This window comes from Genypterus blacodes, unplaced genomic scaffold, assembly GCF_046128005.1.
Source record: "Genypterus blacodes isolate CSIRO-AG114 ecotype Tasmania unplaced genomic scaffold, CSIRO-AGI_Gbla_v1 ptg000054l_1, whole genome shotgun sequence".
NCBI classification, from domain to species: Eukaryota; Metazoa; Chordata; class Actinopteri; order Ophidiiformes; family Ophidiidae; genus Genypterus; species Genypterus blacodes.
In genome coordinates, this window is record NW_027466866.1 from 1,020,286 (window position 1) to 1,043,979 (window position 23,694).

Consider the following 23,694-nt stretch of genomic DNA (forward strand, 5'->3'; position numbering starts at 1 on the left):
GAAATGATTAACTTTAATGTTGCTTCCACTTTAAGCTGCTTAGATTTGAAACAGTAAAATGACTGTCAAATCTGCGTACCTCATACACAGCCACAGAAACATCTAATCTCTCTATTGTCTGCATGCAGATGGTTCAATAAAGCAATCAAGCTATTTTACTGCCTTGTATATTTTTACGAGTCCAAACCTCTGGCGGTAGACCAAAATGCCTGCATTACACCGATACCCTGGTGTGAGAAATTACTGTGTGAACGGATTGTTTCATAATTCTGGAGAAGCGGAAAAGTTGATACACACAGCTGGTCTCTGGTTCAATCCAGGACAATTCTCGTTAACTTTTCCTTCTGCAAGCATGATTTCCATCTTCTGCAGAAAATCAGCATCAATGTGATAACGTTCACTGCCATTCATCGGCTTCCTTAATGTGGAACTTGTGACGGATGTTTGTACTTTGCTGGACTTGAGCCATGCATAGCAACTCTCTTTGCCCTGGCAACAAATGTTATGGGGACCCATTTCAGCCCTTGCCCTAGGATTTAATGGAGCAGCCACGGAGATAAATCAATAAATATTGGGTGGCTTCGTACAAGTTGTATTAAAGCAGCTTATGTGCATCAAAGCTGACTGACCTGTTCAATACGAGGCATGGGCTTCGATTAAACGGTGATAGGCAAGGGCATAGGGTGAGTGGTGCATTTGGGTAAATCATAAACCAATTACTTTATAACAGACGACTGGCTCGGAGTAAGACGGTCATTGAGTTTAGGTATTGTGTTACCATTAGTGGCAGGCCTCTGCTGCGGCCCAAGCAATTTCATCATGTCAGAGAATGTCAGTGTAGTTACATGAAAGCTAAAATCAATACTATGCAAGTCTATAGAAAACCGCACTAGTGTAATCATACTGTTGTTGTGTGCAGTATGTTGTTTTCAATTCGGGCTCATGTGGTATTTGAAAACAGCAGAGGAGATCTTCAGTTCAGTCTTCAGTTACACCTTCAAATCTCCTGTTTAAGCATACGTTAAGCTATAAGCATTTTCAAGAATCTTTCCTCATCCTAATGTTCTTTACAGTAAATCAGCAAAAGGTCACATGCTCTTGACCTGAGAGTGAACTGAATTCCAATGAGCCATTTCTGGACTAAATGGAACCTAAGTGCAGCCTGAGCGCGCACGTGGCAGCTGAATCAGGGAATTACACAATGTGCTGTGTGATCAAATGCTGTTTTTGATCGGTGAATATGGATCTGGCCATCGCTAATGAAAATCAAATGTACAACCAATCAAATGTTGAAGAAGGCAATGAGGCAAAGAGGAATGTTAGAGAATATGAGGGGTTTAGTGATTTGTGCTTATTGTTTTGTTCCCATGCAGAATGTGATTTCATCTGACTTTGATTTGAAAGGTTTACGTTCATTTTTATATTTTTTGCTAGTGGAAGAAAAGCCTTAAGTCGTGTGTGATTGATGAAGAGTGTGCATTGCTGTTAGAAATGTTTTATTAACCCTCAGCCAAGTTATATAAAACACTTTGGAGACTATGATCCATATTAACCTTACCTTCTCAACCTCAGGGGTGCAGATGATATAATTGGGGTCTCCTGAGCATTAATGAGATGTTCTTGTGTGTATCAGACAGTTTTCAGTAGGTGTGGGCATGTTGAGTCGTCGCAAGCGCATTGCAATAAACCATGGTGTACCACAGGGCTCTATTCTTGGACCCATTGTATTCACCACTTCATTCGTGTAAACATCTTTCTTTTCCATGCAAATAATATACATTTCTGCCACTCCATAAATACATCTAGTGACAACAACTAAATCATAATGTATCATAATTTATACATTTAATTAAAATAACCTTTCACTACATCAACACAAAAGGGAGGCAGTGGCTTAGTGGCTAGAGCTTCCGCCTAAGAACCGGAGGGTTGCTGGTTCGAGTTCCTGCCGAGGTGCCCCTGAGCAAGGCACCGAACCCCCAGTTGCTCCCCCCTCTGCGAAGGGTGGTAATGTAATGTAAGTCGCTTTGGATAAAAGCGTCTGCTAAATGATCGTAATGTAATGTACTGTTGGTTTTCTGGTCATCTTAATGTGAATACACAACTTATCCAGTCCTGTTTTTATCACATGCAAAGTGTCATCTTATGCATTCATCTCACGCCATACTTTGACTTTAGTAAGCAAGATCTCTCTGCAGTCACTTCAGTATGTAGCAGTCTGACTAAATGGCTCCACAATCACATCAGCAGATCATATCATCACAATCATAGTCTTACTTCACTGATTGCCAATTACCTTTCGAGCTGATGTTAAGATTTAAATGATTAGTTTTAGATCACTTTTTTTTTCCAGCCCTCCTCTCTCCTCTATAAATAAGTGTTCTCTTTTGTATGAGTTTTTCTTTGTCCACTGGGAGTTATTCTTTCACCAGGATTTAATGTGACCCTGTTGCCCTTTTGTGAGGCACTTTTATCATCTATTTTTGTGAAAGTGCTTTCCAATCATTAATTTTTTGTTTTGTCTTCCCGTTTGTTCAGCATCACGAAGTACTGGAGCTTTTCCAAGGACGCAATTTGTGAGAGACTGGGACGTATTGGACTCATCACCGGTCCATCTATCTAAAGGCTAACATGTCTAGACAAACAAAAAGTAGTAACGTGCACATCTCAAGGCGTTTGGAGCAAACCTGCATATCTTCAAAGTTAGTACAAATATTGGAGAACATTCACACAATGAAATGAATCATCAGCTGAGTTAGTCAGTCGGCCCTTGACTTGTCCATGACTTTGACATTGAAACATGAAATCTTTTGAACTGCTTGATGGAATAAATTTGCTGGGATTTTACAGGGGAAGAAAATGTGAATGTACAGCAAATTATAATACATTAATACAAACACTAAAAGGGTTTTTGTTGTACTTAATTTTAATCAATTACCCAACCATAAATATAATGCTTACTAGATTTTTCCTTCAATTAATAGTAAAAGTCACATTTGCATTTTTCACTCGGCTTTGGTCCAAGGTCATACTTTGACATTTACTTTTACCATGTAGCTGATTTGCACACCAAAACATTTCTTTATAGGCAAAGTCATGCGCACACACACACACACACACTCACACCACCCCTCCCCTCTCTACGGCCACATCTGGCTTTTGTCCCACTGGTGAGGTAGAAACATCTTAATCGATTACAAGCTTGGGACCCGATGCAGAATTGAGATGCAAGCGCAGAGTCAGACTTCAGACTTCAGAAGGAGAGTGCCTCTCAGCTGACTTATGCAAAGGGGGTGTTTTTCCTAAAAGAGGAGTGTCTGCAGCCATCCACGATTCAGATAAGGGACTCATTGTTAGCTACATGTGGTTCTTTTCAGATGGGAACTGTAGTATTATGTATTTTTTAATTATGCCGTTCATTTCTGCATAAATAAAAGCTCTACTTCTGAAAACTGTCATTAAAACCACAATTAGCGAGCTGAGACTCTTGTTATTTATTTACAGATGAAAGGAATTCAAGTTCCTATGTGAACCATTATCACATCTGTGTTCTTTTACATTATTAAGAAGTAGTGTTGAATGATGCTGACATATTTACCGTGCTGCATGCTTATTTGGTGTTACTGCTAATTGTATAATGACATTAGCTGCCACACTGAGGTCCTAACCTCTAACTGTTCAGTTAAAATCATGCAGCGGAAGACCACATGCATCAGATCCACAATCAATCCTGAGTGTAATGACTGTGTATGTTGGTGATTAGCGTTTTCTCCCCAGACATAACCTTGACAACAGATGGAGTTACCGCAGCCCAGGGAAGCTTAAACTACTGTTTAAACAAATTAGCCAAAGGCAAGACCTTTAATTTTTTACTGTTCGCTGCACAGAGGTCTTCAGAAAACCATCCATATCAATGTTCCTGTGCCTGAGCTGCTCTGTAGGTTTCTACCAGATGGCTCAGCCTGGGCACGGCCAGATGAAAACAGCAGTTTTAAAGGCTTGACTGAGGAGGATAGTGGTTGTTTTTGCACTGTAACAAGCTCCTGAAGAAAGATTTACGTTTACAGCATGTCAGTCAATTCCTGGAATGACCCTTCATTACCTAAACTAGTGTACATAATATGAGCTCTCTCTCTCTCTCTCTCTCTCTCTCTCTCTCTCTCTCTCTCTCTCTCTCTCTCTCTCTCTCTCTCTCTCTCTCTCTCTCTCTCTCTCTCTCTCTCTCTCTCTCTCTCTCGCTCTCGTTGTTGTGAACTGTAGGGGAGCAGAGTAAAGAGTGCATTGAACAAAAGCATGCTGGCAGCACAGCTTGAGGGATAACAAATAGCTATTTGGTTTAGATTTTAGCCGTGATTCTGAGGTGCGCTTCCCCTTTAGAGTAAGTGCACCTGCGCGTGCTTTGTGATTCAGGTGCTAAATTGGGTGGGGCCATCTAATTTCTAACCGGTAGCACCTGGCCAGTGTTCGTGGTATTGACGCCTGTCTGCTCAGTCCTCAGTGTGCTTTTCAACCTGCACTAAGCTCTGTTATTTCCTTTTAAAACAAATGTTGATTTGCCTGAGTAAAACCACTCAACCTGAACGGGGCGACAGGTATTTCCGACACTCAATCCTGTTCATCTTTGGACATTTATGTGACGATCTAAATTTGTATCCTTAGAGGTTACCTTCTCCAGAAGAGATAAAAAGAACTAATAACTATCTGTCATTAAAACTGACACCGCTTTTTAGGCTTTTTTTTCAGTGAAGGTTGCATTTTATCCCTCATTTATAATCTTATGCCACTTAGCTCACTTACACTCATAAAACAGATTTAAAGCCAACAACATCAAAGCCTCACTTAAGCACTTAAGGCCCAAAGCAATATGTTCATTTTTCTTCTGTTTTCATTGATGTTCTATTCCAGTAATCATCACAGTTTCCACAGTTTAATAAATGAATGTAAGTGAAGTTTATAGAGAACAAACCTCCATGATCAATGTGAGTAGATTTAAAATATGAATCAAGGTTGGGAATGTTATATCTTATGCAGGAAAAGATTTAAACATTAAATTCTGCTTCCTGGTAAATGCACACCAGTGATTAATGACACTACATGGTTTAATCTCCATTGGAACGATGCTGCGTTGTTTTACTTCAATTAAATATTGATCGTCTGACAACAAAGTTTGCTCACAGGTTTTTCTGTTTCTGTTTGTTTTGGTGATTGCAGCCAATCTGATCCAAACACCATTTGAAGCCAGCCAGACAGCTGTATTTCATAATATAGACTTATAGAATTCAGTTGTTTTGATTCCTTCTTTTGGACCGCCTGGGGTTGTTTCAAGTACCACCAATGATGCATGAACCACAGCTTTATAGTGTGTGAAACATGTTTGGTAAGAAATGAGCCCTTTACACTCTTCGCAGTGAATGATTTCTAGGTGTTGAATCAGTTTCTTACTCTCACCAGTGTGCAAATTTGCCTCAAGCAGCTTTGGAGTCATAATTCAATATATCAGTGTATAACTTGAGCTTGGGGTAAATGGCCGGTGTCAAACTGGGAGTGAAATGTGAAGGTTCCACACTCTGGCCTGAACTGGTGAGAAGAAATGAGTCAGCAACAAATGGCAGTATACTGTGACCTGGACGCAATGTCTGAGTTATAACTCTGTATACTATCACAGACAGAACTGCATGGGTGGTCATTTTTATTGTTTGAGGGCTCATGACTAAATGAAAAGGCTGTATAACAACAAAATGAAAATCAGAATTAATTTTTTTGCGGGCAGCTCAGCTCAGCTAGGCTCTTTGGTCTTTCTCTCTCTCTCTCAGTGTGACACAGTGATGTGCCAGACGTTTGTGTTGTTATTTCTGAAGTCGAGAAGTCATGGTCTCTTTGAGCTCCACAGGAGCCTAAATGTCAGCGCTCGTCTTTGAGCCAAACTCCTGAGACAAAAACAGAGATCTTAGAGGCACAGGAAGAATATAAACGACACGCTGAACCCACACACACTGCACCAAGCCTGACACGGGCTCACAGAGAGGAGGAATAGATGTGCTGACTGCCGTTTGAAGCATATTAAAATAACCAGCGATACATTTAAGGTCATTACATTTTATTAACTTTCATACTGGTTGATGAAAGTCAGCATAAGGTGATAAATGAACATGTTATAATTGATTATGCTAATTTCATTACAAATGCACCCGCCTCTACCCAGATCAATAGACATAAACATTGATTTGGAAACAACAGCAAAGGAAGAATGTTGCAAAGCTACAGAGCTGCAATCACAGAATCCTACAACGTTATAGGGAGGCAGTGGATCAGTGGGTAGAGCTTCCGCTTGGGAATCGGAGGGTTGCTGGAGGGTTGCTGGTTCGAGCCCCTGCCGAGGCGCCCCTGAGCAAGGCACCGAACCCTCAATTGCTCCCCCCTCTGCGAAGGGTGGTAATGTAAGTTGCTTTGGATAAAAGCGTCTGCCAAATGATCGTAATGTTATAACTTAGTCAAGATATCAGGGTCAGAAGGCCAAAGAGTGTTTTAATAACTATGAATGTTTTAGGAAAAACAAAACATCAGTGACTGTGGGAGATTAATTTATGAATAATTTGAGCTTAGAAACACAGAAATACCAAATTACTCTACATTATATCAGACTTTTTACTGCTATGCCACATGATTAGAGTCAGTGTGAAAACGTGGTTTGGATATAGAATAAGCAGGAGTGGTCTGGTATTGATGTGATTATTATGGGACTTTGCTGAAATGGCCTCAGTACAATGATTCTGATGCATATTTGTAGAGATGAATTCCCCCACATTACACCAGTATTCCTTCAAGATGCTGGTCGATTTCTGTCACAAGAGCAGCTGTTTATTTTCCCGGAGTATAATGATGGGAAAGCACCACTTTACAATGATGTAAGACACGCTGCATTAATGCTGAATTTGCATTATTGATTATGTTTGACACCAAACATTTATTTGCCATAACATGAGGAGTGCTGCCTCTTTCAAAACCGAGACAGAGCTGCAGTGGAGCAGGAGGGGAGTTTGTTATGGAGGGGATTTGTTTCATAAAGATTTTGCACTGCAGTGTGTGTGAGACAGATTTATAAATCGGCAACACGTATTCTTGCTATTTCTTTTATTTCCTATTATCGGTCAGCAAATGTTCTTTCTGTTGGAATAGATCATAAAGTGCAGGGTGCATTAAGTTAAAAGCTGTGCTAAATCCTTATTAGAGGCTCTCAACTCAAACTTTCCACTCCTCGTGTTCAATAAATCAGTTTAGCTTTCACTTTGTCTTTGACCTTTTACAGGTGCTTTAATTTAATATACCTTTCTGAGCCGCTGAACACATTTAGAATTTATTAAACCAGCTTTATGAGCCAAACGTGGTTTCAAAATAATGCGGGCTGCGTTCAGCTTGCATGCTCCTCCAGCGAGCAGAGCAGGTCATACATGTTTGATGTGAATCAATTGAAGAGCAGGCTGCTGGTTTCCAGGCAACAAATAAAATAAGACCTCTGCTCCCAGATTATCATACAGATAGAGAGTATATCAACTGTTTGCTTGTTTTGAAGGGTATGAAAGAAGCCTAATCCCATCATGCACCTTATGGGACATGCAGTATGACAGAGCGGTTGCTGTGAGGTGTTCACCTGCTCAGATTACAGATCCACTCTTATATTTTGCACCATCCACCATCTAAATACTTTAAGTTCCCTTGGCAGTTATATCTACCTTGAATGTGGAAATAAATTTTCTCTCAAAGTAAATTTATAAATAAATCGAAAAGAGATAAATCTGTCTTTTGCGGTGCATCGCTGATGCGTCTATGATCTCTGCCAATAACCATCGCATTGCAATAATCCAGTCGTCTCCATCTATATCAATATTTGCTGCCTCATTTAAGGAGTTAATTAATTTGCGGGTACATTTGGCAATCCGTCCAAGCACGGCGAGGGTTCTTTTGGGTCTATTCATCATTGTCATTCAAGTGAAAGAAAGATTACTGTAGTCGTGCTGGCTTCTTCTTGAAATCTGGTGAAACAACAGAACCTGGAGGACACATGATGACATCGTTGTTTTGCTTAAGAAAGAATAAACCTTTATATATAGGAGGCAAATATTCATGAGTACTTTACATATTCTAGGGGTTTCTGAAATGTGTGACGTTGTGCATAAATCTGGGTGCGGTGAGTTTGGCTGCTGGAAGCAGAAAATTAATTTACTGTCATGTTGTCCACCATCTCCTTCTAAGCCAACTTGAAAGTGGAGAGGAAGATAATATTCAGCCATTTCCACCCGGATTACAGCAGAAATACAGACTCACACACACTTCAAAGAACCAGCAGCTCGGAGTCAAACGCAGAAACACGAGCGGCGCAGAGCAGAGAATACCTTCGCCTTCTCCTGCTCCCCCTATTATTCCGGTGTCTTATTGATCTTGGTCAGTAAGAACATTTCCCCAAAGCAGCTGCTTCATTTACTCTAGATTGGAGCCAACATGCTTGACATTGCTCTGCTGTTGCGCGGCTGAATGTTCCAGGAGATAAGCAGCTGGATGTGCAGGGAATATAAAGACCAAGAAGTGACGTGATTTATTTAATATATAATTCCCGATGCTTAGCATTTAGGAATATTCACACTGCGGTCCATTGGATGTGGAGAAAATCGAAATCAAAAGGGAGAAGAAGCTTTTTGAGTCCTGTGAAGCTTTTCTTTGAAGGAAACACTATGCCATCCAATTATTACACATTTGGTCCCAGTTATGTGACAGAATAAACCCGCAAGCACAGATGCTCACGCTGGGTGAAGACCAACCATCTTGATTTATTTGGGCATTTATAAATGATTTGACTGATGTAAAAGAAAACGTCTCCTGCTAACGTGTCTTTCATGTTCTTATACCCCACTGAGGAGACGTTGGGGCACAACATGAAAGGGTTTTCCTCCTTCTCCAGCTGCCAAAACCTGGCTTCAGACAAAGTGGATGACAGATAGTGTTTTGATTTATTTGCAGTGACGCTTGTAAGCAAATTTAGGAAAACACATGCATCAAACACAGGGAAATCTGGAATGAAATCAGTGAATAGAGCTCTCTTTAAAAAAAAGTACCCTTATGCTCCCACTCTCCTCTCTCCACCACAGAGGGAGCCAGTCATCAATCAATGCTTCCCTTATCAAGCCACATTTGACAACATCCAACCTTCATCACCACTAGCATCAAATCTAAAGGGTTCTGGGCTTTGGGTTGGGATTTAATGAGATTCACGTCTATAATTGCATCTATGTTGAGTCTTGTGATCATCTAAGTTGTATATACTAAAGCAAAAAAGGACAGAACCTGATCAAATATGAATGAAGGATGAGGCGAGATTACTGAGTGAAATTATTTAAGAGGGAAAACTGACCTCTGTATTCAGTTCTAAATCTGCGTGAGCGTCTTTTCAGCAGCTTGCATCAGAGTTTTGTCTCATAAACGCCTCCACAGTTCTCAGTGTCCATCAGACAGTTTCAGTGAATGTGAAAATAACTCTTCTCTTCTTATAAGCTCTCATGATGCAGTGTGAATGTGCTGAATCTATGGCTGAGTTTATTCTGCCATTATGTTGTCGCAAGAGCGCCAGTCAGGGTTTTTTGTCTCTATAAATGATTTTAAAATTACAGGAGTTTGGATTCCTGCTGCTTTACTTATCTCTTCTGAGCTTTAAACTTGCATTAAACAAAAAAAGTCAATCAATGATCTCAGAGGTTTTGCAGTTTCTGATTTCTGTCTGCTTTGTGAGTTTTGCTGACAGGCGTTGGCAGCCAATAGGACAAAATAAGAAGAATGTGGAAACTTTAAAGCTTTGAACTGGTAAAACTGCTGATTTGATAAAAGCACCATGACGCATCATGATGTGTAACTTTAATCAAATCTTTTTATTAAATGCACTTTAAATCCATAGTTTTGTTTACATCATACTGGACCTTTTAACATTTAAAAGAAAACCTCATCATAAATCCACCTGTGATGTAAAATGATTTACACATTTACAACCAGATTATAAGATTCCATTATCTTTTAAACGGATCTTTTGTCTTACGGCCATATAAAATATCACATGACAAGTAAGGCCAGTTTGGTCGACCATGCTGCCCTTCATCACTTTCATCACCTTCATCACCTTCATCACGGTCTGCCTCCTCCTGCAGGTCACACTATCACCATCAGCTGTGACCTGAGGAACATTACATTACATTACGATCATTTGGCAGACGCTTTTATCCAAAGCGACTTACATTACATTACCACCCTTCGCAGAGGGGGGAGCAATTGATGGTTCGGTGCCTTGCTCAGGGGCACCTCGACAGGGGCTCGAACCGGCAACCCTCCAGTTCCCAAGCAGAAGCACTACCCACTGAGCCACTGCCTCCCACGGCGGAATGACGGCCTTGGCCAAAAAGACGTGTGGTACAGAAGCATCCCTCTCCACCATCAGTCACCATAGTGTGACGCTTTACTGTCAACTATAGGTTATGAGTCCACTCCTAAACATTTATCTATATCATAAATGTACAGAGAGACAACGATGCAGTCAGTATGTGCAAGCTTTACTGGAATGGACATTACAAGCTGCTCACATTTGTGTGCTCCGCTTGCTGCAAAATTGCAAAGTTGAGGCGTTATTATGATTTTGAAAAGGCTTTTTGTTCCTAAAGCTTCACAGGGAAAAAAACAACCTTGCAATCTTTTGACACACAGCGATGTATTAGACCTCGAGTATCGTCAAATAGTTGATTAGGAAATATTTGAACATGTTAATATGAAAGAAACAGACCAAAGATACTCTCTCTCTCTCTCCCCCCTCCCTCTCCTCTCTCACAAATCCCACCAAAATCCCTCTTCTTATCTTCAGTACTAAGTTCTGAAAGAAAGTTAGAGGCTGGATAATGTGGAACGCTGTGTGGAAGTAAACATGTCAGGCTGCCATGGCCCAAACGACCCCTTTATAATCTCAGATTCGCAGTTACATCCTTGGCATCGGTAGTTTCTGGATACACGGCAAGTAGGGGAAAGCAAGCAGCAGAGAGACATGAGACAAAATCACAGTCAGTAGCCATAAGACATTTTGAACAGTATTTTAGTTTGTGATTAATATTAACAGTTATGATCAAGTGTTGTGCATTTGTTTGTTGGTGTCGCAGCAATTCCTCAACCTGACTTACCTGCGGAATTGCATCATTCGTCGTACTCAACCCTTCACAAGGCTTTCAGCAGGATGTAGTAGATGTGACCAAGGACACTGACAAATGGCACAAAGGCTGAAGAAAACAGCCGGTTACACACCCACACACAGCTACACCGTCCTTTGATATGCATATCCAGATGGTGGGACGCTTCTGGGAACTTGTGCGCACACACACACACACACACACACTCACAAACACAGCAAAAAGCAAGACATCCACAGGGGTTTAATGGGCGGAAAACATAACCTCTTCTGGATTCTATGGCTTTAGGCGGCCACACATAGACGAGCAGATGAGTCTTTGTGTTACAGCTCAGTATCAGCATCCTGTTTACTTGCTGTACCTTCGCTCCTCTTAAGCCCGCCAGGAGTGGACAAGTCGAGCAGCATCTGTCAGGTTGAGAAGCTTCTCAGCGACGCTTCAGGAACAGAACAAAATGGCAGTGCTGGTACAATTCCTTGTCCGAGCACAGATTCATATCGCTTCATACCACAGTCTTCATATCACAGCTCTTGAGTTACATCAAGCAAAGCCTCCTACATTTAGTCGTACTGTCATTATCAACAAGTCTAAACAGTTTACTGCATCTGCAAACTGTCTCCTCCAAAACATTCACAAGTGTCAGATTGACAAAGCCTTTGTGGCAGTGTTTGTATTAGCGCCGCCAGCTCACTATCTGCTAATCTGGTGCTGGTGTAGGATGTGAGTCACTGCCGTTGGATTAACCGAGGGAGAGATTCATCTTTAAGGACAGAGGGGACAGAGGGGAGAGAGGGGACAGAGGGGAGAGAGGGGACAGTGTGTGCGATTCACATCATTTTTTCCTGCAGGATGATTTATTTTTAACGGGAAGAACCAAGACTTTAACGCAGGGGAGAATCACTTGAGACTGATAGAGGAGGAGGGGGAAGAGAGAAAAACAAGGTCTGTTCTATCATCAACCACACACCTTAGTCACTGGAGTGTGTTGTGTTAGCGTGTTGATCATTTGCAGACCTACTTGACTTGACAGGTTCAAAACATTCCCTCCATCTCAGCCTCCCACAGCAAACATCTCCTCCATGTTGACCAGCGAAAAGTTATCAAGAAAGTACTAACAAAGACACAACTTGACCCTAAACTCTTCCAAGAGACATCGCAGCCATAGGGGACATGGATGACTCACTTTTCAGAAAGCATAGGTGCCTTTTAAACAGCCAGCAGACGGGGTAGTAATGAGAAACAACGGGCAATTTTCTGCTCGATCTGCTTCCGTGCATGAACACAGGCGACACACAGTAATGTATTAACCTGCGTGACACAACAGGAGCCTAACAACGGCGCACAAATCCGACAGGAGACCAGTTTACACACGCCAAACTGCACAAGGGCTTAGAAAATACAGCACCTATACAAACAGGGTGATTCATTTCTCCATTTTCATTCTCTATTCCTCCATTTACTCAGAAGAAAGTACTGTTCATGCTGCTGGACTTGTAATTACTTCCTGCCAACCAGAGAGGGACAAGCTTCTCATTGAACAATGTATAATTATAACGAGCACAGCTTTAAAATTTAAAGAGGAAACCCAAGTTGAGGCCAATACGCTCCGTCCACTAAGTATGTTCATAAATATAGTCGTGTTGTGTTCAGGTGACTTTTACATTTCCCTTCTTGATACGTTAAAACTGAAAAATGGGCTCTTCCTCTGTCTGCCACTGCTGCTTCTGTTGTTCGGCTCTCGAGTCTGGAATATTATGTATCATCTAGTTTATCTTATAATAATTTAGGCAGGGAACACAAACCAATATCATCATCCAATCACTTGTGAGACTATAACCCAGTTGACGACAGCATATTCCTCAGTAAATTTTTTAAATGGCATCTTAATGAAAATTCATCTTGACTTGATAGATAGCGAGAGGTGATGTCGTCCCTTAATGGGCTCGTACGCTTTTAAGTGATGCGGTGAAACACTTCTCTCAGCCATCAGACCAGCCTCTTCCTCTCAGGGTATATTTAATTATGATGCCCTGCGAGTCCTTAATGGTTTTTTGCTTTCTGCCTAGTCATCATTACACATAATGGCCGCATTCAGCTTCTTATATTAGAAATACAGCCTGTTCTTACTCCGGAATCAGAACATTATGAGTACGGTTGGTGTAAGCACACAGTGAAGATCAAAAATACTGCAGGTTCAATGATTTCCAAGCACAGCAATGATATTGACGTTATATGTAATCGATACTGGACTAATCACATGGTTTTCCCATGTGGAGGAAGGATGCTGATGGTTAACCCTTCACACATGCATTTATCCTTTCACAGTGTAGACATTAGACAGTGCTGATCATTCATTAGCCGGGCTTCCTGATTGATAAAGACAGAAAGTGTAGAGTATTGATCATTGATTTTTCCCTGTCTGCATCTTGTGTTACGGTGTGTGTTGTGTTGTGTAGTTTTGCTTTTGCTTCAGGTCACTGTGTCCAATCAAGCTCGTGCCTTTTACCTGTCATATTGATTTGGCAGTCGATTTAAGTGATATTCTGTCATGTATGAGTTTGTATCCTTTGTATTGCTTTCTTTTGAGTCAGGGTTTTAACACAAACACATATTTGGTTCAACGTTCAAACCCATGATGACAATTCCTCTTTCAAATATCAACACAAAATGTTGGCGGGTCATCGGGCTCTGAACGAAGCGGGGCGTGAGATTAAAGTGTGTTTACAGCGTCACAGAGTGAGAGGCGACGAGGCTTTGACATTCAGGGCAGCATGTGGCGGATGTGCTATAAAAACATTGATAAATGACATGTAAACTACAGCACCAGACGCTGTGTGAGTCAATATTGGACTTTGTGTGCTTCATTCTCCTTCCATTTCATTCCATTCTATTTGTTTGAAGTAAAATACAGTTAAAAAAACACCACTGATAGGAGTTTCAGTATAAATAATGAAGCTTTACTTTTATTTACCCTCTTAAGAACCAACAGTAATTAACATGGTCGATAAAACACACTTTATTGTCGTACTTATATCCTCCATAAGAAATTCTGGAGTTCATTTATTGCAATTCCTCCTCACAAAGTGACGTTGACAGTGAAATACACACAGCAGCAGTGGATTGAGAGAAAGCAGGAGTCACCAGCAATACAGCAAAGTTTAAAAACTCTTATCTACAGATTTGTGTGTAATCCATGACCTTAGATGTTGTGGAGCTCATGTGTTCTACTGTCGTTCTTGTCAAGCAGTGATGCAGTGGACTGAACCCAGACTTAAGTGTTGAAGTCCCAGCATATGCTTTGTTTAGACATGACATATTCCTCCCATAAGACATTGTTTTAATTCGTATTAGTTTACGCAATTTGTCAGTGAATGTTCTTCTAAAATCCTCTAGAAATAAACCCTAAGCTCAAACAGCTCACACACTTGTTTCCAGTCAGATATTCCTCCGTGTGTCATCACAGGGGATGTTATTGTATTTGAAGCTGCTCAGATTCGTTGGAAAAGGCAGACGTTTTGTAAATCACAAGAAGCCAGCGGATGAGTGTAGATCCCATTTTCATTCGTAACCCTTTCCACAAAAGCACTTACTGTAAACACACAGCCCCCACTAGTTCTATACCCATTTTTCCTCAGTTCAAAACTCTGTAATCTCTAAACAAACCAATTTGAGCTCAAGATATGACTGATTGGATTCCTCTGACGTTGTTTCTGAGATGTTTTATCCCATTACATGACTGCAGCTAACAGGAAATTGAAGTTACACTAGCGCAGCCAAAATTCTGACAATAATGAGTCTTTCTGCAGAGATCCTCCTCAGTCTTCCTGTGGGAATGTTTCCATGATTATTAAGACAGCAACAAGATGGTTTGGTTCATCTTAAACTACCTGCCAGCCTCGATCCCCCTGTGCAGCCAACACCCTCCAAACTAAATTGAATGTGGCATATTGACTTAGCTTGGTTAGTGATGCTGAACTCGCAATTACAATGGTGGTGTGTGTTAAAGCAGGCGTTTCAGAAGGACAGAGACACTCACACACACATACACACAGAGACTTATTCCGCAAACTCATTTTTAATGGATTTTTTTTCTCACACAAATGACATCAGACAATAATGGTCTATCCCAGATTGAAGCACACACACAAACACACACAGTTGAGCGAGTATGTGATGTGACTGAGGGAAGATAACCAGACTGAGGGATGAATGAGTGATGCCTTTTGTTTGCAGAGGAAAGAAAATAAATCCCTTACCACCCCTGAGTGTTTTCACCTGAGAGCGATTTTGGTTTTGCTTCATACATTATTCAAAGAAATAATCTGGCAAGACAGCATTCTGTTGTTGCTATTGTTTACCGAGGAAAATATTCTCCCATACCAGCAACCTCTCCTTCTTGTCTTTACAAAGGATAAACTCTTGGAAGATGGGCTGTGCTTGAGGGCACGGCTTAATGGGGATCCTACAAATAAACAAACTCGATGGGGCACAATATCAAGTTATAGTACCACAGAACTGGTGCATCATTTGCTTCTGTGACTACATTCTCCCCAACCCTTCACTTTACACTGAACTCACTTTCTATTTCTCATGCAGGCGCTTTTCTTTTGTTACTCACTCGCCCTCCGTCCTGCCAAGACAAAGGCATTTCTACGCTTTGAACAGTAGGTGGCGGTACAGGCATGATTTGTTGTTACCCATCATTACAGAGCCACGGTTACTATAGCGACTACAGCATTACAATTACAGATTACAGTCACATGACATGACATGAGGTGCTTCAGAGACAGAGGTGTGTGTGTTTGTTTGGCTATAGCATGCGTTTGTAGCGGTTTGGATTGTATAGAGCTGTATGCATTTCCCCATTCAAAGCATTCTGAACGCGACAAAAAGATCAAAACAAAGCAAAACCCTCGAGATAAATAGATTACAGTTCATGTTGTACTAAAATATGAATGAAAAAGAATCACATGTAGAAAAAAAAGGTGTTAATTATTCACAGAGAGCATAATATGTGTTGTTTTTTTCAGAATCGGATATTCCCTGATGATTGAGGTTCCAAGTGTTGAGCCGTCCCCAGTCAAAACCCGTGCAACGTGTTTGTCCTCTCTGATTCCGACAGTGGACATTTGGAAACCGTCGCGACTTTCTCAGTTCTTCTCTGGATGCTGTTTCAAGAGAACAAGTAAACAAAAAAGGAGGTCAAGAAATCAATACTTTATCCTGTCCACATCCAACAAGCCACATCACACACAAATGCTTGGATCAAATACAAAGCAGAACAAGCTCAAGAGTGTGTCCACAACAGAGAAAATAGGTCAATAAAACAGGACGCAGTTTGCTTTGCGCCACTTTATCATAACCCTTTAAGCAGGTCAGTCATTAACAAACAGCTTATGTTTATGATGCTAAACTAACCTTAAAGAGGAAGAGGCTCGACCGGAAATCTACCAGGCTGTCCCGATGTGACCCGCTGCCCCGCGCAATTAAATGTTTCACCCATCAGAGGTGCCTCTCCCCAGGACTACAGACAGTCATTACAGAGATTTGTCTCCATTTAATTTCCATTTGCTTACAGATGGACAGCAGAGGGTTTCAGAGACATGATAAGCATCCCGAGGAGAGCAGCTTCTGGCACTGCGGTGTACTGTTACACAAGGTGGTGGAGGTTTGATCCCTTTAGCTCCTGGTAGCCCGGCAACAGGGTGGGACCGGCACACTTATGATACTTTAATACTATTTTAAAATGACAATATCTATTCAGCGTCCTTGGGTGATTATCGGTCAAAATGATGGTGAATGAGTTACTGGATGGTCGACTTTTCATAAGCTTCACTTTGTGTATTCAATAGAAGAAAATACAAAGGATGTGACGTCTGTACTCTCCAATCATGACAGGAAATGGAAAAGTCGATCCATCAATATCTCTTCCCAATATATCGTAGAGCTGATCAAGCCTAAGCTGCCAGCACAGAGAGAGACAGACAGAGAGAGAGTCAAACTGCAGAAATCTAGACGGGCAATTCAAGGAGAAGAGATGAGATAAAAATGCAGAGATCTGGAGAAGCTAAGGCCGATCCCAGACACTATAACGCACAGCAACGTCCTGTGGTGACACACAGCACAAATTCGGCATTGAACCTGATTTGGGGAACATAGCACTAAGCAAATTATTGGTTTAATAAGTCGAGATAGTTAAACGCAAACAGATGGTGAGTCAATTAGTATTTTATGCCTTTAAGAATGAGTTTATATGAGAGGATCCATGTTTAAGTATCTATCTATAAATAGAAGAATATGTAGAAATGGGTGTGGCCCGCACTGAGGTCGATGTCTCTACTTCAACAGCCCAAACACAATCTTCCTCCAAGCCTACGATCAATGTGTGATGGCCTCCCTCAAATCAGCCATTCCCACTCTGCCTCATTTCATCCAAAAAATGGTTCCAGGATACTCTGCACTTTCCCCCCCCCCCCCCCAGCAGGCCCAATTTGTGCTTATTTAACAGATCTGCCTGGTTCTTACACCATGCAGGTCAGACAAATAAGTACAACTGCTGTACTTTTCCATTTCCTGCTCTGCAATTGTATCATCTGCTTGCTGAGTCGCCTTGGGAGAGTAAACAGGCTGCAGCTTGCTCATCCTCAGCTATAAAAAGGGGACCATTTATTTTGGGACAGTGTGTTTGGTTCTTTTGTTTAATGATCAAGGTAGTGACTCGCGTGTCGACCCCAGCCAGAGCCGAGATTAGACGTAACCTTGGACTTGAACACACAGTCACATGTGCATTTATCCTTTTGATTAATCATTGGCAAGGCAGATTTTTGCGACACTTCAATCCCCTCTCTACAGTCAAACTAGAAAGTTTGATGTGTAAAATGATTTGGGTCTTTTGGGAGATTTTAGTGTTGTTATTGGAGCAATTAGATCCTGCAGGTCTTTGTGTGCTTCTGTACAGTGTAATACATTAGTTTTATTGACATCAATCATCCTTGAGGAGACCACGACCATGTTAGAATATTGGAATGGTGATTTGATCTGGGTAAGCAGTCCAATCTTCCCCAAACATTGCAAGATTTTATAATTTCTTCTTATGACACCGTAGGGGCTGTTAGATTATGAGACTGCTTGTGAAGAACAATCTGGTGCCATCCAGTGTTCATGTGAGGACTTACAGCTGCACTCAGCGCTTGATCCAGGTCCTCAATGATGTCCGCCTCATCCTCCAGTCCCACAGAGAGCCGGACCAGCGTGTCACTGATCCCCAGGACGTCCCTCTCCTTTTCTGGCACTGATGCATGGGTCATAATTGCCCTGAGGCATGAGAAAGGGTTATTGGAGATTAGATATGAACTTTAACAGGTGTAACAACAACAACATGCCAATGTTTAAATTAGGGAGCAGAGATAAGGACAGAAACAGACAATAATGGCAGAGGCCATAAGGGCAATAAAGTGTCTCGATTACAATCAGGCTGTGAAAAGGTAAATGGAAGTCCTCCTGTGAGGATAAGATTTCTTCTTGATCATTGCTGCCTCTTAGTGGTGCTCATAGGTAAGACAGCAGCTGTGACACTTATGTACTAACACTTTATAAGCTTTTAAGTGAAGACAGCTCTATAAATTTCATGTATTTACATGTTTAGGTTTAGCTCCATAACTTGGTTAATATCAGTTTATTGAAATAGATATTCTACTCTATTGTCAGATTGTGATAGACCAAGTTCTATTTTCCTTCTTTTGAAAAAGGTAGCAACATGTGTGGGGATACTTACGGATGCTCTGCCAAACTTTCATAGCCACCAAGACTCTCAGCTACAGCAAACAGCTGGAATCAAAACACAGGAAACATGACGTCTTAAATAACTAAAAAATAAGATCCATGTAAGCCATTTCCACACAACAACAACAACAACAACATATAAACACATTTCCCTTTATTTCACGGAGGCAAATTTCTCAGTGTCAGTCATGCTGTCTATCACAAACTATACCTCTGTAGGTCACTGGGCAGCTGCACTGGAATGAATGGGGCTAATGTAAGAACAGTCCTACTTAGTTGTGTCAATGAACATTTATCTCTTAAGTGACTTACTTTGAGGTTACTCAGGAAAGTGGAGGCGTGCTCCAGTTTGCCCTTAATGTAAAAGGTGATCATCCCCGGGCAGCCGGTGCACTGTCTCTTCACCAGCTCAAACTGAGGGTGAGAGGGCAGACCTGCAATGAGACAGAGAGAGACAGAAACGAAACACAAACACGTCTGTGAATCAGAAAAAACTAATCCATCACACACACAGATTAAGTTACAAAGACTTGGACAAAAAAAACAAAGTTACTCATGAACTGAGGATTTCCTGTGTTTTGGGTACGAGTGTCACCAAGGCAAAATGTTTGCTAAAGGAGTAACACACTTTTAGGCTGAACTAACAACACACCAATTTGTACTTCTCAGTGTTTTTGTTGAACTTTTGGAAAAGAATAATGTGAACCATCGTGATTAATGATTGTTTTTCCAGAGTAACCATCCTGTCCTATCAGACGTGCACAACAGTGAGGGGGGAAAAATTAAATTATCCGCCTTATGTCAGGGAAATTCTATTCTATTTATAATATACATAATAATAATAAATAATTGAAGTGGATCATTGTTCTTTGTGTCACTTATTCTGAGATGCAATGAGAGTTCACTTACGTGTGTCTGGCCAGCATGAACTGCTGAGAACAGACAAAATGCAGGATTCAAAAATGTGGGGGTCAGGTAGTGGAGGGGGGGGGCACCAGGTCAGGGAGTTACAGAATGGAATGTGTATCTGCAGTATCTAGTTCGTCATAACATTTGTAACAGGAGACATTTGTGTGAGAACTTCCTTGATCATCTCTGGGATCTCAGGCATATACAGCACTTTTTTATAAGAACAGGACGTGCAACAACATTTGCACTCGGCTAACGTCTCAATTTGCTTTTACTCACTTCAACAACCTGTTTTCTCTTTATTTGTCATGTCAAGCGTAATGCATCTCAGGGTTATTACCTGGGTAGATAACCTGCTCCACCCTTGGATCTGCCTCCAAGAACTTGGCAGCGGCCAGGGCGTTCTTGAAGTGCCGCTCCATTCTCACATGGAGCGTCTTCAGGCCACGGTTACACAGGAAGCAGTCGAAGGGAGACGGCACCCCGCCGAGCGCTGAACGAGAGAACAAGATCATAGAGGAAAACTAACAAACATTCCTTCCTGAAATAGGTTACACAAGCATGGTTTGTGTTCCAACTCACAGTTTTGGAGAAACTTGAGTCTCTCATACAGCTCCTCCCGGTTCACAGAGACCAGACCCATGACCACGTCACTGTGACCTGGCAATGAAACAACACAATGAGAACCAGAGAGCACTTTTGCGAAAGATTGTGTGTGTATGTGAATGCATATTTGAAATCAATCAATATGACTATCAAATTCAAATGTAATACCTTATGTAAGCAGAATGAAGAAATTCCTACCGTTCATGTACTTGGTGGCTGAATACATGCAAACATCAGCTCCCAAAGCCAAGGGGCGCTAGAGTGTCCAAGACAAACACGTGGGTTAATAATTACTCGCTTAATTCCACATGAACTGAATGTTGAGTTCAGATGACCACTAACGGGCCTTTCAAACTCAAGAGAGCGTGTGTGACGACTCGCACCGTCTCACCTGGAAATAGGCGGACATGAAGGTGTTGTCCACCACCACCACAATGTCTTTATTGTATTCGTGGACGAGCTCAGCACTGGTCTTGATGTCGACAACTTTCATCATGGGGTTAGAGGGTGTCTCAAGCCACACCAGCTACACAAGGAAAAATTTAACAGTTGATGCCACTCATACACAAAACAAGCAGCATGTTTGGACAACATTTCAGCTCTGCACTGTGTCAACAGCAAGGACACACCCTAGTATCAAACAGAAAGGCAACTTTGAAGAGGACTTAAGTTAAGTAACTATTCGGAGTATTAACTTACTGCTAATGTTCTTGCTATTTGAAACTTTTGGGAAAATAGAGCAGCCTAGATAACAGCTCAGGACAAACACATATTAGTGCTGGGCTTACTTTAGTGTTGGCCTTGAGCGCAGCCTTGAGCACCTCTGGTTTTGTGCAATCAGCCAGAGTCACCTCGATACCAAGCCCTGTAGCCACCCTATTGAAGTAGCGATTTGTACCTGGAGTTGAACAAACAGAAAAAATGTAATTTCAAAGATGCTTTTAACCGCTTTCATGCCAATATGCGAATCGTGGGCGAGTTGTGTTTTCTTTCAGATTATAGTCTGTCTCACCTCCGTACACGTCATCCATGCAGACAATTCCATCACCTGACTTGAGTAGGTGAGTGATGGTGACTGTTGCTGCCAGACCAGAGGCAAGAGCCATGCCTGCAAGGACAAAGTCCACCTATTAAAACAGTTTGGTGTGTGTGTGTGTGTGTGTGTGTGTGTGTGTGTGTGTGTGTGTGTGTGTGTGTGTGTAGTTAAATACTGTAATTCTCCTCTGTTTGATGAGGCAGCTGTAACTGTGTGACAGACACGGATGATTGCACTCACAATACTGAGCTCCGTCTAGAGCTGCCACGGCCTTCTCCAGACAGTTTCTTGTGGGGTTTCCGCTCCGACTGTACTCGAATCCCTACATGTAGAAATATGGTCACACTTTTGCAGTAAACATGACAAATCAAAGTGAATTGAACCCTAGCAGCCCCCACAACCGCATCATGAATGATGACACAGTTCCCATGAGTCAAACCCATCATGAATGGCTTGACTGCATTTCTCGGGATTCAGCTGGTTTTCATTTGTAAAAACGTTAATCATGGCTTCTACCACAAAACTACCACGTGTCCGTATAAGAGAAAGAATTGAGGGATGGTTTGTTTAAAGGTAAGTTTCTATTCAGTGATTTAAAAGTATACTAGTGAATAATGTGAACATTTTTCTGTCAGCTGTGCTATCCAGCGTGTTTGTTTCATTTCTCACCCATGAACCCGCAGCAGCAGTGTGTCGCAAACAGCTTTTGTCCTCTTTCAACAGGGATGAAATGCAGCGTGAAAGCCCTTTATTCCCTGTGACATGGAGATGTGCATGTTCTCTTCTCCTCACAGACCAACCACTTTGTTTTCATGTTAACCATGAAAACAAAGTCGTTAACGGACTTGAGATCCACTTACTGCACCCAGACTCAAGCACCGTCACTTCTTTAGTAATATGTTTTCTGAGTTATTACATCTCTTTGTCTGTTGGCAACATATTTCTTTCCCCACCTATTGCACACCTGTTTATCTGAGGTCTCTTTCTCTCTCTCTCTCACTCTCTGAATTGCTTACTTTCATCCCTTTTTTCCTCATATACGAACATCAAAAAGCCTGAAGCTGTGTGAGGAACTGGACAATACAAATACACTTCAATTGCTGCCATTTCAGCCAGAAGTGAAGTGTAGTCCACACAGCAGGCGGTATAAATGTGGGACCTCTAAAAAGATCAAAGGGTCAGAGAGAGCGGTGTAGTAAGGTCAAAGGCTGAGGTATGCACTCTCATTACTCTCACTTATTGTTAGTGAATTGTTTCCCTTAGATTGGTCTTGAAGTAATAAAGGACGTTCATTCCCCTACAAAATCCTGTTAGCCATCTTTATTACCTTCAATGATGCTGCTGGGATTGTAGTTGCATAATCACCACGCAGACACAAAAGGCTCAGTGTGAAGGCTACGGAATAAACTTAATCTGTGGCCGATATATTTCATTGGACCAAGGTTAAAAAGTATTTGGAATTGATTCATAAGGCGGGTGTTTGATTGTATCTCGATCGGGCAGAAACGGCGGAAGCAAAGGCCGTCTGTCTCAGTCTGCTTCACGGCACGTGAGCCGGATGGTTCCGTTCACCCCCGCCGAAAATAGCTCAGACTGATTCGTTACTTACAGCATGTCGTCCAGGTCCAAACTGCTTAAATGTGGTAGAAAGGGAGATCGGCGGCACTACAGCCATCGATTTCCATTGTTCCGGCTCCTGGCCGACGTGGATCGCCTCCGTCGCAAAGGACTTGAACGCCGTGGCAAAGCCGGCGAACACATCGCTCTCTTCCCCTTGTGTATATCTTGAATCCATGGTATGTGCTCCTCATCTATTAGCCACTGTCGCCTAAACGGTGCCAAAAGTAGACGGAGCACTGACATAGAGGGCTAAGGCGCATGTCTCTTACAGCCAATCAGCGCTCATCATCATACAGAGGGCGGCCCTGATTGGCCCGTCGTCGGGGGCGTCCTTCCCACGTGACCTATGCCGCCTCTATGTGTATGATGCAACCTATCGTGTTGCATTACAGCACCGCAACGAACGGGTGTTGAATTCCCTCATATAAAACTATACTTTTCATACTTTTTAATCAGGGCTGTTGACGATTGAAATAGTCACGAGTAGAACCCAGCCACGCCCCCGTATTAGTACTTTATTTTTACATACTAAAA

At 41.8% G+C, this 23,694-nt stretch overlaps 1 protein-coding gene across 1 annotated transcript; it reads right to left on the reverse strand.

Moving 5' to 3' along the window:
* Positions 1–15,260: 15,260 nt before the first annotated feature.
* Positions 15,261–23,403, reverse strand: LOC143001598 (cystathionine gamma-lyase-like). Its single transcript, XM_076151267.1, has 12 exons — positions 23,150–23,403; positions 21,781–21,862; positions 21,517–21,612; positions 21,293–21,402; positions 20,896–21,030; positions 20,703–20,760; positions 20,481–20,558; positions 20,239–20,391; positions 19,302–19,423; positions 18,982–19,034; positions 18,383–18,521; positions 15,261–16,375 (listed from the first exon to the last, which is right to left on the reverse strand). Exons 1-12 carry the CDS (start codon positions 23,333–23,335, stop codon positions 16,358–16,360), a joined length of 1,230 nt encoding a protein of 409 aa, XP_076007382.1. The 5' UTR covers positions 23,336–23,403; the 3' UTR covers positions 15,261–16,357.
* Between the last annotated feature and the right edge of the window lie 291 nt (positions 23,404–23,694).

Coding starts and splice junctions, on each gene's coding strand:
- LOC143001598 (XM_076151267.1), bottom strand. CDS start 23,335: ATGGATTCAAGATATACACAAGGGGAAGAGAGCGATGTGTTCGCCGGC. Junction 20,559..20,702: donor AGCCACCAAGTACATGAACG/GTAGGAATTTCT, acceptor TTTCATTGCCAG/GTCACAGTGACGTGGTCATG. Junction 19,424..20,238: donor GGAGCAGGTTATCTACCCAG/GTAATAACCCTG, acceptor GTCTCATTGCAG/GTCTGCCCTCTCACCCTCAG.